The sequence below is a fragment of the Manis javanica genome, chromosome 2 (assembly GCF_040802235.1).
Source record: "Manis javanica isolate MJ-LG chromosome 2, MJ_LKY, whole genome shotgun sequence".
Classification (NCBI taxonomy): domain Eukaryota; kingdom Metazoa; phylum Chordata; class Mammalia; order Pholidota; family Manidae; genus Manis; species Manis javanica.
The window spans coordinates 206495563-206508393 of NC_133157.1; the positions used below are offsets into that span (position 1 = coordinate 206495563).

Below are 12831 nucleotides of genomic sequence, written 5' to 3' on the forward strand. Positions count from 1 at the left end.
TCTATGTCTTAGTATGTAAGTCATGCCATTTCTTCTATTCTTTAGGAAATAAAATAGAATCCAGGGGAGTAAGTTTATAAGGTTGGATGATTAAAAATGGCTGCAGATTGTTGGACATGCCTGTCATTGAGAAATTCAGACTGTATCTCCCTTGAATCTGGGCAGGATCTGTGACTGATTTGTCTAACAGAATGTGGAGGATAGCAGCTGTTCCTGCTTCTGGACCCAGACGTTAGTAGCCTGTCAAGTTTCACTTGCTGTCCCTTAGACTGCTCATTGTGAGGGAAGCCATGTAAGAAATCTGACTAACTTGAGACTTTCATGCTGTGAGGGGGCCCAAGCTACCCATGTGGAGAAGCCTTGTGGGTAGAGATGCTCAACCAGCCCCCACCTAGTCCAGCCACCCCACCCCGGGAAGACAAATCTGTGAAAGAACCTTAGATAATAGCAGCCCAGTCACCTATCTGACTGCATCATATTAGAGGCCCCAGGCAAGAACTACCCAGTTGAGTCAAACTACAGAAATAAGGGAGAATAATAATTTTTTTGGCCATTAAGTTTTGGAGTGCTTGTTGCAAAGTAACAGATAGCTAGAATAACATGGCAGATCTTTAGTTCCTACATCCATAAATTAGCAAAACTATGAAATAAAATTTAACACACCGCAGGAGCAAGAAGAAGTAAAATATGGCGCAGAGATGACTAACTGTAGAATGAGCCACTTTCAAGAAACATAAGCCAACCCAGCCAGTAAAATCTGGCCACTGCTCATAGACAAGGAAGGAGCAGTCATGGCTGAGGGCTTGGCTTTTGTTGGAATCCATTCTAAAACTCAAAGAAGGAATGAGTTTTAATAAAATGATGAACATTTAAAACATTACACCAACTGGCAGATGAGAACTAAAGCTAACTTAGAAAGTATAATGTTGTTGCTAAGTATTGTGCCCGGGGATACTGCCATAATGAATCTTAGTATACAGTAAACTTGGGAAGTCAGTGCAAATAAGGAGCAAGTTTACAACAATTCAATATCAGGGGCAAACATAGCAACACTGGTTTAGGGCCAAATCTGGGGAATAACAAATTGAGTTAGTAAACAAACAAAAATCCACTGTGCAACAGTAGACATATATAGAATCTTCTCTAGACCTTCTATATATGAGCCTACAGCATCTGGTGCTTGTCTTTTTGCATTTATCAGACTGGGTGCAATTGTTCTAAAAGAGCCCATATTCCTCAAGAAAATGTAAGCTATTTATCATCAGAAACTGTATCAGAAAAACAACATTCGGTCCAGTGCCTGGCAGGTTTAAAGTATTGAATACGAACCTGTTGGTTTGAGATGTTTACAAAATAGTGTTTGTGCTTATATTTTCAAAATGCGATCATGGCTTCACTATAACTCTTCACGTTTCTACTATAATTATTACTTTCTTGCAGAATTGAGTTCTCTGAACTTGCTTTATATTATATGCTTGGACATTTTATTGCCATCTATTACAACTTTGTAAGCCAAATGCCTATAACATTGTAGACTCCTCTGTTTTTATTCCTGTCATCTTTTGCACCTGCTATTTCTTATTCCTCCAATCTCCTTTGCTTGCTTCTGTCAAGTCATTCTTCATAAAACCTATTTCCATCATTTACAGAAAAGATCAATAACTTTCTGTTGCACCCTATGGCTTCAGGAGAAAACTAAATCTTATTAGCTTGCCTTTCAGAGTCTTTCAAAATCTGGGCATTTTTACCTTCTCTAACATTATACCTTCTATGAAAGTTATGCAACCAATTTATTCCCTTTATGCTCTTTGCCCCTTACCTTAAGGACACCTGTCTCTGCACATTCACTGATCTCAGTCCAACTACCTTGATTCTGTCTTAATTTCTTTTACTTTACCAAATGCCTTTATACAATGGAAGGCTCAAATTTATCTCAACTCCTGGAAGTCTACTCTTGCTGACTGTATGCATCAATATTTTCTTGGATTTTTATCTCTACCCAGAAGTACTACCTGTTTAAAACTTCTCTCTAATTCTTTCTCACTAACTGAAGTATCTTTCTAGTCTTCTGCATGGAGAATGCTGTTGTTAACAAAGAGACTGCTTATTCATTATATTTTAATCCCTTGTAGGTGAGGAGATGAGTCTCACCTGTCAGCAAAGTAGCCACTTAGGGTGTTCCTATCATTTGCCCTAACATGAATGTGGACTGTGACAATGATTTGAGTGGTTATTTATCATACACTAAATCCCCCTGAAAATGTAAATAAAAAGAGATTTACAAAGAAACTGGAAGCAGGAATATGGAATTACAAGATGAGTTTTTGAAAGAAACAACTATTTGATAATGATCTTGATTTGTTTTAATGCTTTTAAGCTCCAGTAGTTAAAAAATGTTTAAATTCCAAGTAGTTTGCTAGGCACTGGAATTATAGCAGAGATCGAGAGACTGCCCATGCCTCATGTTTCAAAGATTCTAGTAGGAATGAAGATACAAAACAAAATCAAACTGGAGTGCTGAATCCCTGGAGGAAGTTTAGAATGGGTTGTAATGTTATGAATTGCTATTTAAACTGAGACTTGAAAAATGAGAAGAATAAAAATACTATATAAGATTAAGTGGGAAACAGAAAATTATGGTATGGAAATAAGGCTTAGCTGCTTAAGAAGAAATGGATCAAGACACCTCAGGGAACAGATAAGCACTGGGTATGGATGGGTACAAATAGCATGGAGGGCAGTGAAACGACAGAAGATGGAAGATATCTTTTGGAATCCTATGCAGGATCTCATAATTCTGGATATACACTCACATTTATACAGAAATGGTGAGAAACCATCAAACGATTTTTGGAGAAGAAGAAGAATATTTCTGCTTTAGAACAATCACTCTTGTTTTAATTTGGAAAATAGTGTGGCTAATAGTCTGAACTTTACTCTTGGGAATCTGTAAATGAGAAATACTATTATCTTGAGACCTGTTTGTAGGAGTTGAGGTATAAAAGTTGAAGTTATTTTATTTAGGTTCTAAATTAGATAATAGTGGGAGAGGAGTTGAAAATAAGAATATGGAAAAGAAGCATAAATTATAAGTTTATTGAGTGAATAAAGGGAGTGCCATTTCCAAAGAAGGGGGGCATTTGAGGGGCAAGTGTTGGTGGGAGAGGTAATGCTTGTGAGGCATCCAAGGGCATGTAGATTAAGTGTTTTCATATGTTTTACCCATTTTTCTTTCTTTAGTGTTTTCCATTTTTTTAGCACCAAAGAAGTATAAGGTTTATTTTGTTAGGTAAATGAATGCATAAACAAACCAATGAAACAAATATAGATTGTCTACTATTAAAAATAGACTTAAAATTTATTATGAAACTAAATATAATATCCAGAAAGCTAGAGGTAAGTTACTGACCCTATTTGTCTGTTTCAACAAATCAGATCATACCATTGTATTAAATTTAGCAGGGGCAGCACATTTACACTAAAATACTCCAAGAAAACAGAAATAAAGACATACAACATGCCTTGGTAGATGAATATCAGTGAACTTTAGGGGTATAAAGAATGCTTCATTGTTTTATATTACTTTTCATACTAGAGCTTATATGTATTTCATTTTTTAAATTAAATATCGTGTATGTGTTTGTGGATGACCATGAGCTCTCAAAGAGGAAATTAGATAAAAGTCCTTGGTTTGGTACAAACTTGCTGTTTGGAAAGAAAATTTATGTTTTCCTTAGTTTTCTTCCATAAAATCAAAATAATACTTGGTTGACTGCATTGATGTAAACATTACTGAAAACTGTGTTTTGGGCACATGACATAAGTAGCTTAGATGTATTACCACATTTATCCACTGGAAAAAATTCTAGGCAGTGGCTCTTATTTTAAACATTGGAATCTAAGATTCAGAGATGTTAGCATATACTAAGCACCATCCCCAGCTCTTGATGCCAGGCTCTTGATGCAGGATTAGGTCTAACTGATTCCAGAGTCTGAAGTTTAAATCTTTGTTAGAAAAAGTAGCTCACCACACCATGATAGCTGCTCAAAAATTCCATTTTCTTTCCTTCTTCTTATGTTACTTATTATTTGGGGCCTATGTCTCATAACTGATGGCACTGAGTGGATTTAATTTAGAGCTATTCCCTTAGGAAAGGATTTGTCACTACTTGTTCTCATGGAATTTGTATCACACCTTCATCACGATGGTTGAGATGAAAATGCTTTGGTCATATATTCAACCATTCGAACATGGTTCTGTCTCTGGCTCACTGGTATTTGTGACATGTTAGAGTCTAAGAGTTGCCACTGTGACTGGTGGAATCAATGGCATTGCACTGCTTTGTAGTTTGGGTCCATGGGTCTGAGGACCCTCGAGAGAGCTTCAGTTGTAAAGTTCATGGAGTTGTTGGTGACAGAAGTGGCATTGTCCAGGAGATGGGTGTAGCGACATCTACACCAAGGCTTCCTATGAAAGTTGTATGCATTTATATACATATATAATTTTACATATCTATATGAGATACATAGTTCATATATTATATATGTTTATATAGCTATAATATATAACATATATTATTTATGTAAAATACTGTTGGAGCAATGAATATAAAATATTCCCTTTCACATAGGTAGAAACTTTTAAACACAAGACATCTAGGAATGCAAAAAAAAAAAGTGAATTCTAAGTAGTGGTAATTGTTGCAATGTCAATACTCAGATTCTCTTTGAAAGTTAGATGTATCAGTAAGTCATTTTTTTCATGTTCTTACTCAATAATTCTAGTAAATAATCACTAAAGATGGCTGTGATTAATTTCTTCCATCTCTGTACTTACATGCTACCCTCACATCAAAAGATGGAGTTCAATTTCCCTCGTCTGGTATAAGGCTCAACCTTAATGACTTGCCTGACCAATAGCATGTTGCAGAAATGATTGCACTTTCAAGGCTAGACAACTAGAAGTCTTGCGGCTCTCATATGGGTGTATTGGAAACTGAGAGAAGCCAACAACCACATACAAAGTCCTAATACCCCGTGGCTGCCAAATCCTAAGAATGTGTAACCAGGCCACGTGGAGAGGCCATGTGAAGAGAGACATCTGGCCAGTTCAACCTGTTCTAGCCAGATGGGTGTGAAGAAGCCTTCAAGAAATTCTAATCCCACCTCCATATAAGGGCAACTACATGAGTAATCTCAAATAAAAACTGTCCTTTTGAGCCCAATCTAATCCAAGAAATATAAGAAATTACAATAAATTATTGTTTTATGTTACTATGTTTTATAGTTGTTTGTTACCCAGAATTGGAAAACTGGAACAATGAACAATAATCATTTGATGATGGACCAGTGTATGCCAGGAACATTGCTGGTCACTGGGCATATAGGTTGGAGGAAAAAATGACATTACCTTCTCTCTCACAAATATTACCATCTATTGGAAGAGATAGATTTTACTTAATTTCTATATGAACTTTATCTATTGTGGACATTTTCAAACATACATAAAAGTTAAGAGAGTTAAATATACTAGAATGCATACTTCAATCAACTTCAATAATTATCAACATATGGCCAATTTAGTTTCATCTATTTGCCAGTCTCTCTCTGCTCTATGCTGGGTTATTTTACAGTCAGTCCCACACATTTTATGTAAATATTTAAGTAAAAGGTTAGAATCTTAACAACTAAGTGCATAAATAACTATGTGCTAATAAATTATGTTCTGTGAGTAAAAGCAAGGGAATGCAAAAATAAGACAGGAAAATAAGGAAAGAAAGGTAATTGTCATATTATGGAAAGCCACATTATTGAAGTGAATTATAAATTGTGATTTGATGAAAAGTTTGCAAAAATGGTGAGTGGGAATAAGAGAGTAAAAGGCAGAAAGAAAGACATATGGGTAGGTCCCATGAGAGTGGGGAAAGTGGGGAGAGGTTGGTGCTATAGATGAAATAAAATAATCAGAAAGTGGCATATCATAGGTGGGTTTGAGGATTAGGAGGGGACATTGTATTAGTACTACCTATTTGTATAAGTAATGTCTCATTTCACCTTCACATATACATCAATGTTTTATCCATAACCTCATTACATCCATTTTAATAGTATCAGTCAAATAACAGGGAAATTGTGAGCAAATTATGGTACACCATTCAGTGGCATGATATTCATTGAAAAAGGAACAAACTACTGGTAAGTGTGGCTACATGGACGAATCTCAAACATTTTGCTGTTGTAAGAAGCCAGACATAAAGGAATACATACTGTATGAATCTATATGAAATTCCACAGAAGGCAAAAGTGATTGTTACTAATAGAAATTAGATCAGTGTTTGCCTGAGCTGGGTAGGTTGGGGTAATTACAACAAATTGTATGAGAGAATTTCCAGGAATATGGAAGTATTCTCAATTGTGGTGGCATTTACACAGATGCATACCATTTTCAAAACTAATCAAATATAAATTACAATGTGATAAACTAGCTTGATCTGGCCCGTAGGTCCCTTTACTAAGCCCTACCATTTTAACCGATATTGCTACAGAGAGGGTAGCTTTTATCCCAAAAGAATCATGAAGGTATGGAAAGTAGAGCATCCTGAAAAAGCAACATATTTTGTCTTAATTATAATAGAATACTTTTAAAGAACCATAATAAAAATCTTCAATGAAAGAAGATAGCTGTTAACAAGGCAAGAATGAATGACTATGGAGAATATTATTCAAACAGAAATATTGTGTGTAATTGTATAATAGTAAAAGGAGATCTTAAGCAAGAATAATAAAATTAATATAGATAATAACAAAGTAGCAATCTGGAATATAAAGACAAATAATCTCCCTGCAAGTTATCAGAAGAGTAAGTATTTGGAAAATATCAAAGAAGACTTATGAAGTATGGCATGTAGAAGTTCAATGAACTTAAATTGGCAAAAAGAAGAAAATTAATAAATGAAAGGATATTTTTAAGACATAAATACTGTGATATTGTAAGAAAAATTATTTTACAGTTATAGGGCAGAGCAAATGAGAGAAAAAGTAATTAACAAAATAGACTTAAATTTATTACAGTGAATTATTTTTTAAAATCTAAAGGCAAAGAACAGATCATTAGGAATTTGCTTGGCACTAATCCTCTCCAAAAGGACATGGTTATGACATTAATGATATATTTTCAAAGAAAGTAAAGCAAACACTTTGATCATATTTTTATAATCAAGTCAATCAACTTAGATTAGGAAACCAGACAAATATTTTCAAACCTAGAAGAACGTAGGTGAAGAACACATCAAAAATACTCAGAGCAAATACTCTAGTCAAAGTAAAAGAGATTCAGGTGAGACATATGATAAAAAGTTAAGCTTAAGTGAAATTTATTTTGACTTAAAAATGAGCAACTTCTAATGCAAAATCTATAGTGTATTCAGAATTAAAATTCTAGACAATTACTCCATACCTCTGAGGTGCAGAATAAGGTACAATATGAGGAGAGACTATGTCATTTGAGATTTTGAAGAAACTATAGTTATTGTTAACCGTAAGAAATTTAAAGAGGAAAACATACATCTCAGATATTTCATATCTAATTATAGTGGAAATAATGCTAGTGACTACAAACCAAAAATATCATAGGATGAAAAACAGCATTAAAGAACTGAGAAAAAATTCTATTAAACATTTAGAAATTAGTACATTCAACAGGACGTTTGTTACATTTTGGCAAACTCATAGATCATGATAGGCAGATATAAAATATATTACTAAGACCATGTGTTTGGATGATTTGATGAATCATCTAACATGATTCATGAATCATTCTAATGAATGATATCATGTAGAATATTTCTAGAATTTCAAGATAATGGAATGAAAGAGTACACATACTTCTTAAAAAATACAAAAACGTTTGATGTGGAATACATGCAAAGAAAGCATATATAGTCTAAAGGAAAGATAACTGTGCTGTTCTTTCTGTTCCCAAGAAATCTCTGAAGCAAATGTTCATACCAAATGACTTTTCGTCCATTAAGCATTGAGGGTCTGACTACATATTCTGTGAGCCATGAAAAAAGTCTAATCCAAAAGGGATACGTTTAGGGTGTTTATCTTTCTTTCCCAGTAGGTTCCTTGGCCTGGACAAATATATTACCCTCTGTAGGCAGAGAAAAACTAGCAGAGAGAATAAGTGGACTTGAAGCAATAAATACAGGTTGAAACAATAAATAAGACTTGGATAACTATTAGCTTTGGCAAACCTGCTCATTTAGCCAGTTCACTGAACAGACTGAACTCAATGTAGACCATTCAGGAAATTTTTTTTCTTACCCCTTTTCTCCAAACCTTTCACTCATCTTCCTTCTCTGGCCTGCACAATACATCTGGCAAACTCCATGGCTTTCTTTGTTATATTCTGGTATTCTAACAGTCATTTAGAAATATTAAATAGTAGAGTAAAAATCTAATATCAAATTTCAGATTCAATTTGTATTTTCTCACAATCAGTAGCCAATTCAATTCTGGTGCATTATTTTTCATAGACGAGTGGTGAGAAAGGGATACATCTATGCTTGACTACTTTGCTTACTGACTCTTCTGATCCCTCTGAATTTGGGGGTTGGGGACAAGAGGGAGTTGATGGGAGGGCAGAGTATGTTCCAGTTAGTGCTGGTGGAAATCTGACTGCTGCTACCTGTATTAGAGAAAATCTTATCCTGACACCACAGGGCATTTCTGAGAGTTTACTGGACACCAGTATTCATGCTCTGGAACATAGGTGATCCCTCTGAGTTGTTTCCATATGGAGGCAAAAGATCTGAATACTCCCCACCCCAAGTTATTTCTTGCTACTTAACTACCTTATATCATGAAGCATTGAGAACATGACTATGTGAACTCTGTCAGCTGTGGGAAAAGAAACCTAATCCAAAAGGCATAAATTTAGGGTGTCAGGGTGGGGCTCAAAACTCCCCATCACTGCCAACTCCATACAATGGCTCTTGTGTTAAAATCAAGAGTTTAAAACTCACAAGTAGAAGGCTTTTGTTGCAAAGGGTATGGAAGCTAGGAAGTGAGTACACAAAACCATAGAAGGACTGGGTGGGGCCCTGGGCAGGACACCAATGAGGTTAAGTTGGATTCCATGTCTGTAACTAGATACTTTGTCTGCCCTCATATAAGATTTGTTATTCAAAGTTCTTGCGCAGGGGAGGCCAATCTGTGCTCTTGTCAATAATGGTTGGAACAGGCCCTATAGACTACCCCTTTCATGTTTCAAATCCGTCTATTTCACTCTCATTCTACACTGACATAGCTCCCTCAAATTCTATAATTTTGGAAGAAATATGTCAGTATTAGTGGACTAAGCTAGAGTCCCATCAGGTGTAATTCATCCTGAGGATTTAATTGATACTTATTATTTCCATCCTTCCTCATCTATCTGGGAGTCCCCTGACCTTAGGATGGCACTTTGATCATATTGGAGTCTTCACTGGGGAGTGATGTAAACATTCATAATAGAGGGGTCATAGCCCCCATTTACCACGATATTACCAACTGTAATATTGTGTTTGCTGTAATTGCCCATTTACTGATAAAATATGAGTGAGCATGAGAGTACTCAGATATACCTCAATAAATCTGTCTGCCAAAGATAATTATCCCTTCCCCAATTATATGACAGCAGCCTTATACCTTCATGATGCCTAGCATTAAATTCCCAGACCAGTACTAGTACAGTAATTCTGTTTCTGCTTTTGTTTGCCTTTTGGTCCACTTGGCACAAAATACTCACAGTGATAAGTGGGGAGACATAGCATTAAGTTAGTGGGAGTCCAATGTTCACAGTTAGAAATATCCCCTTTGGAAGCCAGGACCTCTAGGCCCAAGAAACTTACAGTTTCAAGTATGGGAAGCATATATGCCCAACCTCGTCACTGGGAGTGGCCGTAAGCAGGGCCATCCCTACTTCCACCTCAGAGTTCTAAGATCAGTATGTTCTGCCTACTGAGGACGCAGCACCATAAAAATGGCCTCCAAAGTAAGAGGTACCCTGAATATGGCAGAACAGGCTGCTGTTTCTAAGCTGGCAACTCATATACACCTTTAAGAGGTCGTTCTTACACACTATCTGTGATGTTGTATCAGTGGATTCAACGGTCATGTACTTGCTGTAACACCTCATTTGTCATAAAATGGGTTCCTTTGTCCCAGACAGTTAAGCAGGATTTCATGTATGTAAACCGGACACTCTGCCTTCAGGTCTGTAACTCGAGCACTGAGACCGGAGAGAATCTGTGTTCCTGTCAGTACTAATCAGAGCAAAGTGCTGTGTTATCCAAAGTGGAATGGATCCAGTGAAATTGAGTTATTGGGCTATTGGACAAAAGACCTCAGTCCTTCACTGGCTGTTGGCTGGAAGGTACGCTCTGCCTTTGCAACATGGCAACTTGCTTCACCAAAGCCAGCAAACTAAAAAAAAAAAAACATAAAACAAAACAAACCCCACTGGAGTCTGATAGCCAGCTAAAGCTACAATCCTTTAAAATTAAATTAAGGAAGTGACATTTCCTCAGTACTACAGTAAACTATTGGTTAGAAGCAAGTTCTCAAAGGATAGGAACTATACAAGTTAGTTGCTAGGATGCCTAAATGAATATAATAAATTCATTTTTCTTTTATTCTTTGATGCTTTGATCCTTTCTTGCACATTCCAATGAGGCATATTTGCAACATGTTTCATTATTTAATGTAGGCTATTTTTTTCTGAATTTCCAAGAAATCGTCTATTATTAATTCCTGAGACATGGAAGCATATGCATGTCAACTAATTCTCTCTTATCCACACTGATATTTTTTAATTGAGATACAATTGACATATAACATTATATTGGTTTTGGTGCACAACATAATATGACACATGTATGTATTGCTACATTATCACCACAAAGTCTAGCCAACCTCCATTACTTCACAGTTACAGATTTTTTTCTTGCCATGAGAACTTTCAAGATCTGCTCTTTTAGCATCTTAAGTATATAGTCGATAATAATTTTAGAAAATTATTAAAAGTTCATAATTTAATTTTAGATAATTATTAACTATTGTCACCATGCCATACATTATATCCTCAGGACTTATTTATTTCATAACTGAAAGTTTATACCTTTTGACCACCTTCACCCCTGCCTCTAGTAACAGCTACCAGTCTGTTCTTTGTATCTGTGAGTTCCTTTTTTGAGTTTTGTTTTGTTTTTAGATTCTACATGTAAGTGAGATCATGTGGTATTTGTCTTGCTCTGACTTACTTCACTTTGCCTAATGCCCTCAAAGTCTATCTGTATTGATATTCAACTCCCCTCGATTCACAATCTCAAAAATCCATGTCCAGGCGTGCTCACCTGGTTTCTCAGGTATGTATCGACCAGTGTCTTTAGTTCCTTTGGAGAAAAGTTGCTCTCTTTTTTTTAAATCAGGTTCAACACTTCAGTACTTGGTATGTTGAGGCTCAGCCCTAGTTTTTGGTTTGATAGCTAGAAATGGGATTAAGCAGATCTTTAAGGGAAATAAGCACTGTTTTTTCATCACAGCTTCTTTCACATAGTATCCAAGTAATGGTGGGGAGGGTGTTGCTATAATCTAATAATGATAAGTGGATATAATAAAAAGTCTGGCTCCATTTTTTTTGATGTTTGAATTCACACTTTGTTTTGAATTCCACACTCTGTTTCCCTCTGCTCTACATCTTGGTCAGCTGATAAGAAAGCCCAAGTGCTCCTTTTTTTTGGTGCTGGTGGGAGGTCTCACCCTACCCCCACCCCATAACCCCAAGCCAGTCTCTGTTCCCTTCTTTCCCAAGCCATTTTTGGACTTGCTTTGGAACTGTGCTGTCTTCTCCAGAACAATCTCAATATTTTGATAATAAATCTTCTCATATGTTCATGATGTATTAGCAATGTCATCAGTCTTGATATCTAAACTCAATTTTGGTTGGAGGTCCAACCTGACCCTGTGGTACTGTAGAATAGTGAGCCACTTTTGCAGGCTCAGAAGGTTGTGTTTCTTGGATTTCACATGTATTTATGCATACAATCACACGATCCCACTTCTCTATTAGGACATTGATTTTGATGTAGGAGACTTGGCCAAATCTGAAAATCAGTTTTTTTTAAATGTTTGCAAATTTTGTCACTCTTTCATTAAATTCTGTGCTTAATCTTCAGCACTATATGCCTTCAGTTTGCAAATGATCAGGGTCTCCAAATACTAGATAGAGGTTTCTGATTTTCACACTTTGTCTTCAGTATTGACCAACATGAGTTTGTCATTTTCTCTGCATGTCAGAATCACTCAGCAATCGCCTATTCCCACGGTCTTTATATGTACTGTAGTCAAAAGTCACCACATTTATTTCCACTGGTATCACCACAACTGAGAATCAGCATTTTTAAGGCTGGTGCATGCTAAGGGCTATTGCATCAGTGACTGATTCCTCATTTCCACCTCACTAGTGAGTGATCTGTCCACAGATCCCATCAGTAGCATCTGCTGCTTTGGACCCACTCTTGATACCAAGTATTTTACAGTGGCTCATCATAAAGGCAGATTCTGAGCCATAGAGTCACTTAGAAGTGATTAAGAAAGTGCTCTCAGGAAAAACCAGTAAGGCATGGGGGAAGCAGTGAGTGTTTTATTTAGAAACACATCTTTATAATTTTGACACTCATTTATAAGGTCAAGGGGATAGAAAGGAGAAAAAGAACAGTGAGAACTGGGAATAAGGTCTTAAAGTTGAAAGAAACCTGAATATTTGTCTAGTTAACCTTTAATTGTATA

General features: G+C 36.1%; 1 protein-coding gene across 1 annotated transcript; it reads right to left on the bottom strand.

Annotated features, from left to right (window-relative positions):
* Positions 1-877: 877 nt before the first annotated feature.
* Positions 878-4288, bottom strand: LOC140845703 (steroid transmembrane transporter SLC22A24-like; the record flags this gene model as incomplete). The annotated part of the gene is given in 2 exon segments (XM_073220506.1): positions 878-1052; positions 4206-4288. Coding segments are annotated over 2 exon segments (258 nt in total), but the record flags the coding sequence as incomplete, so codon positions are not given.
* Positions 4289-12831: the final 8543 nt, after the last annotated feature.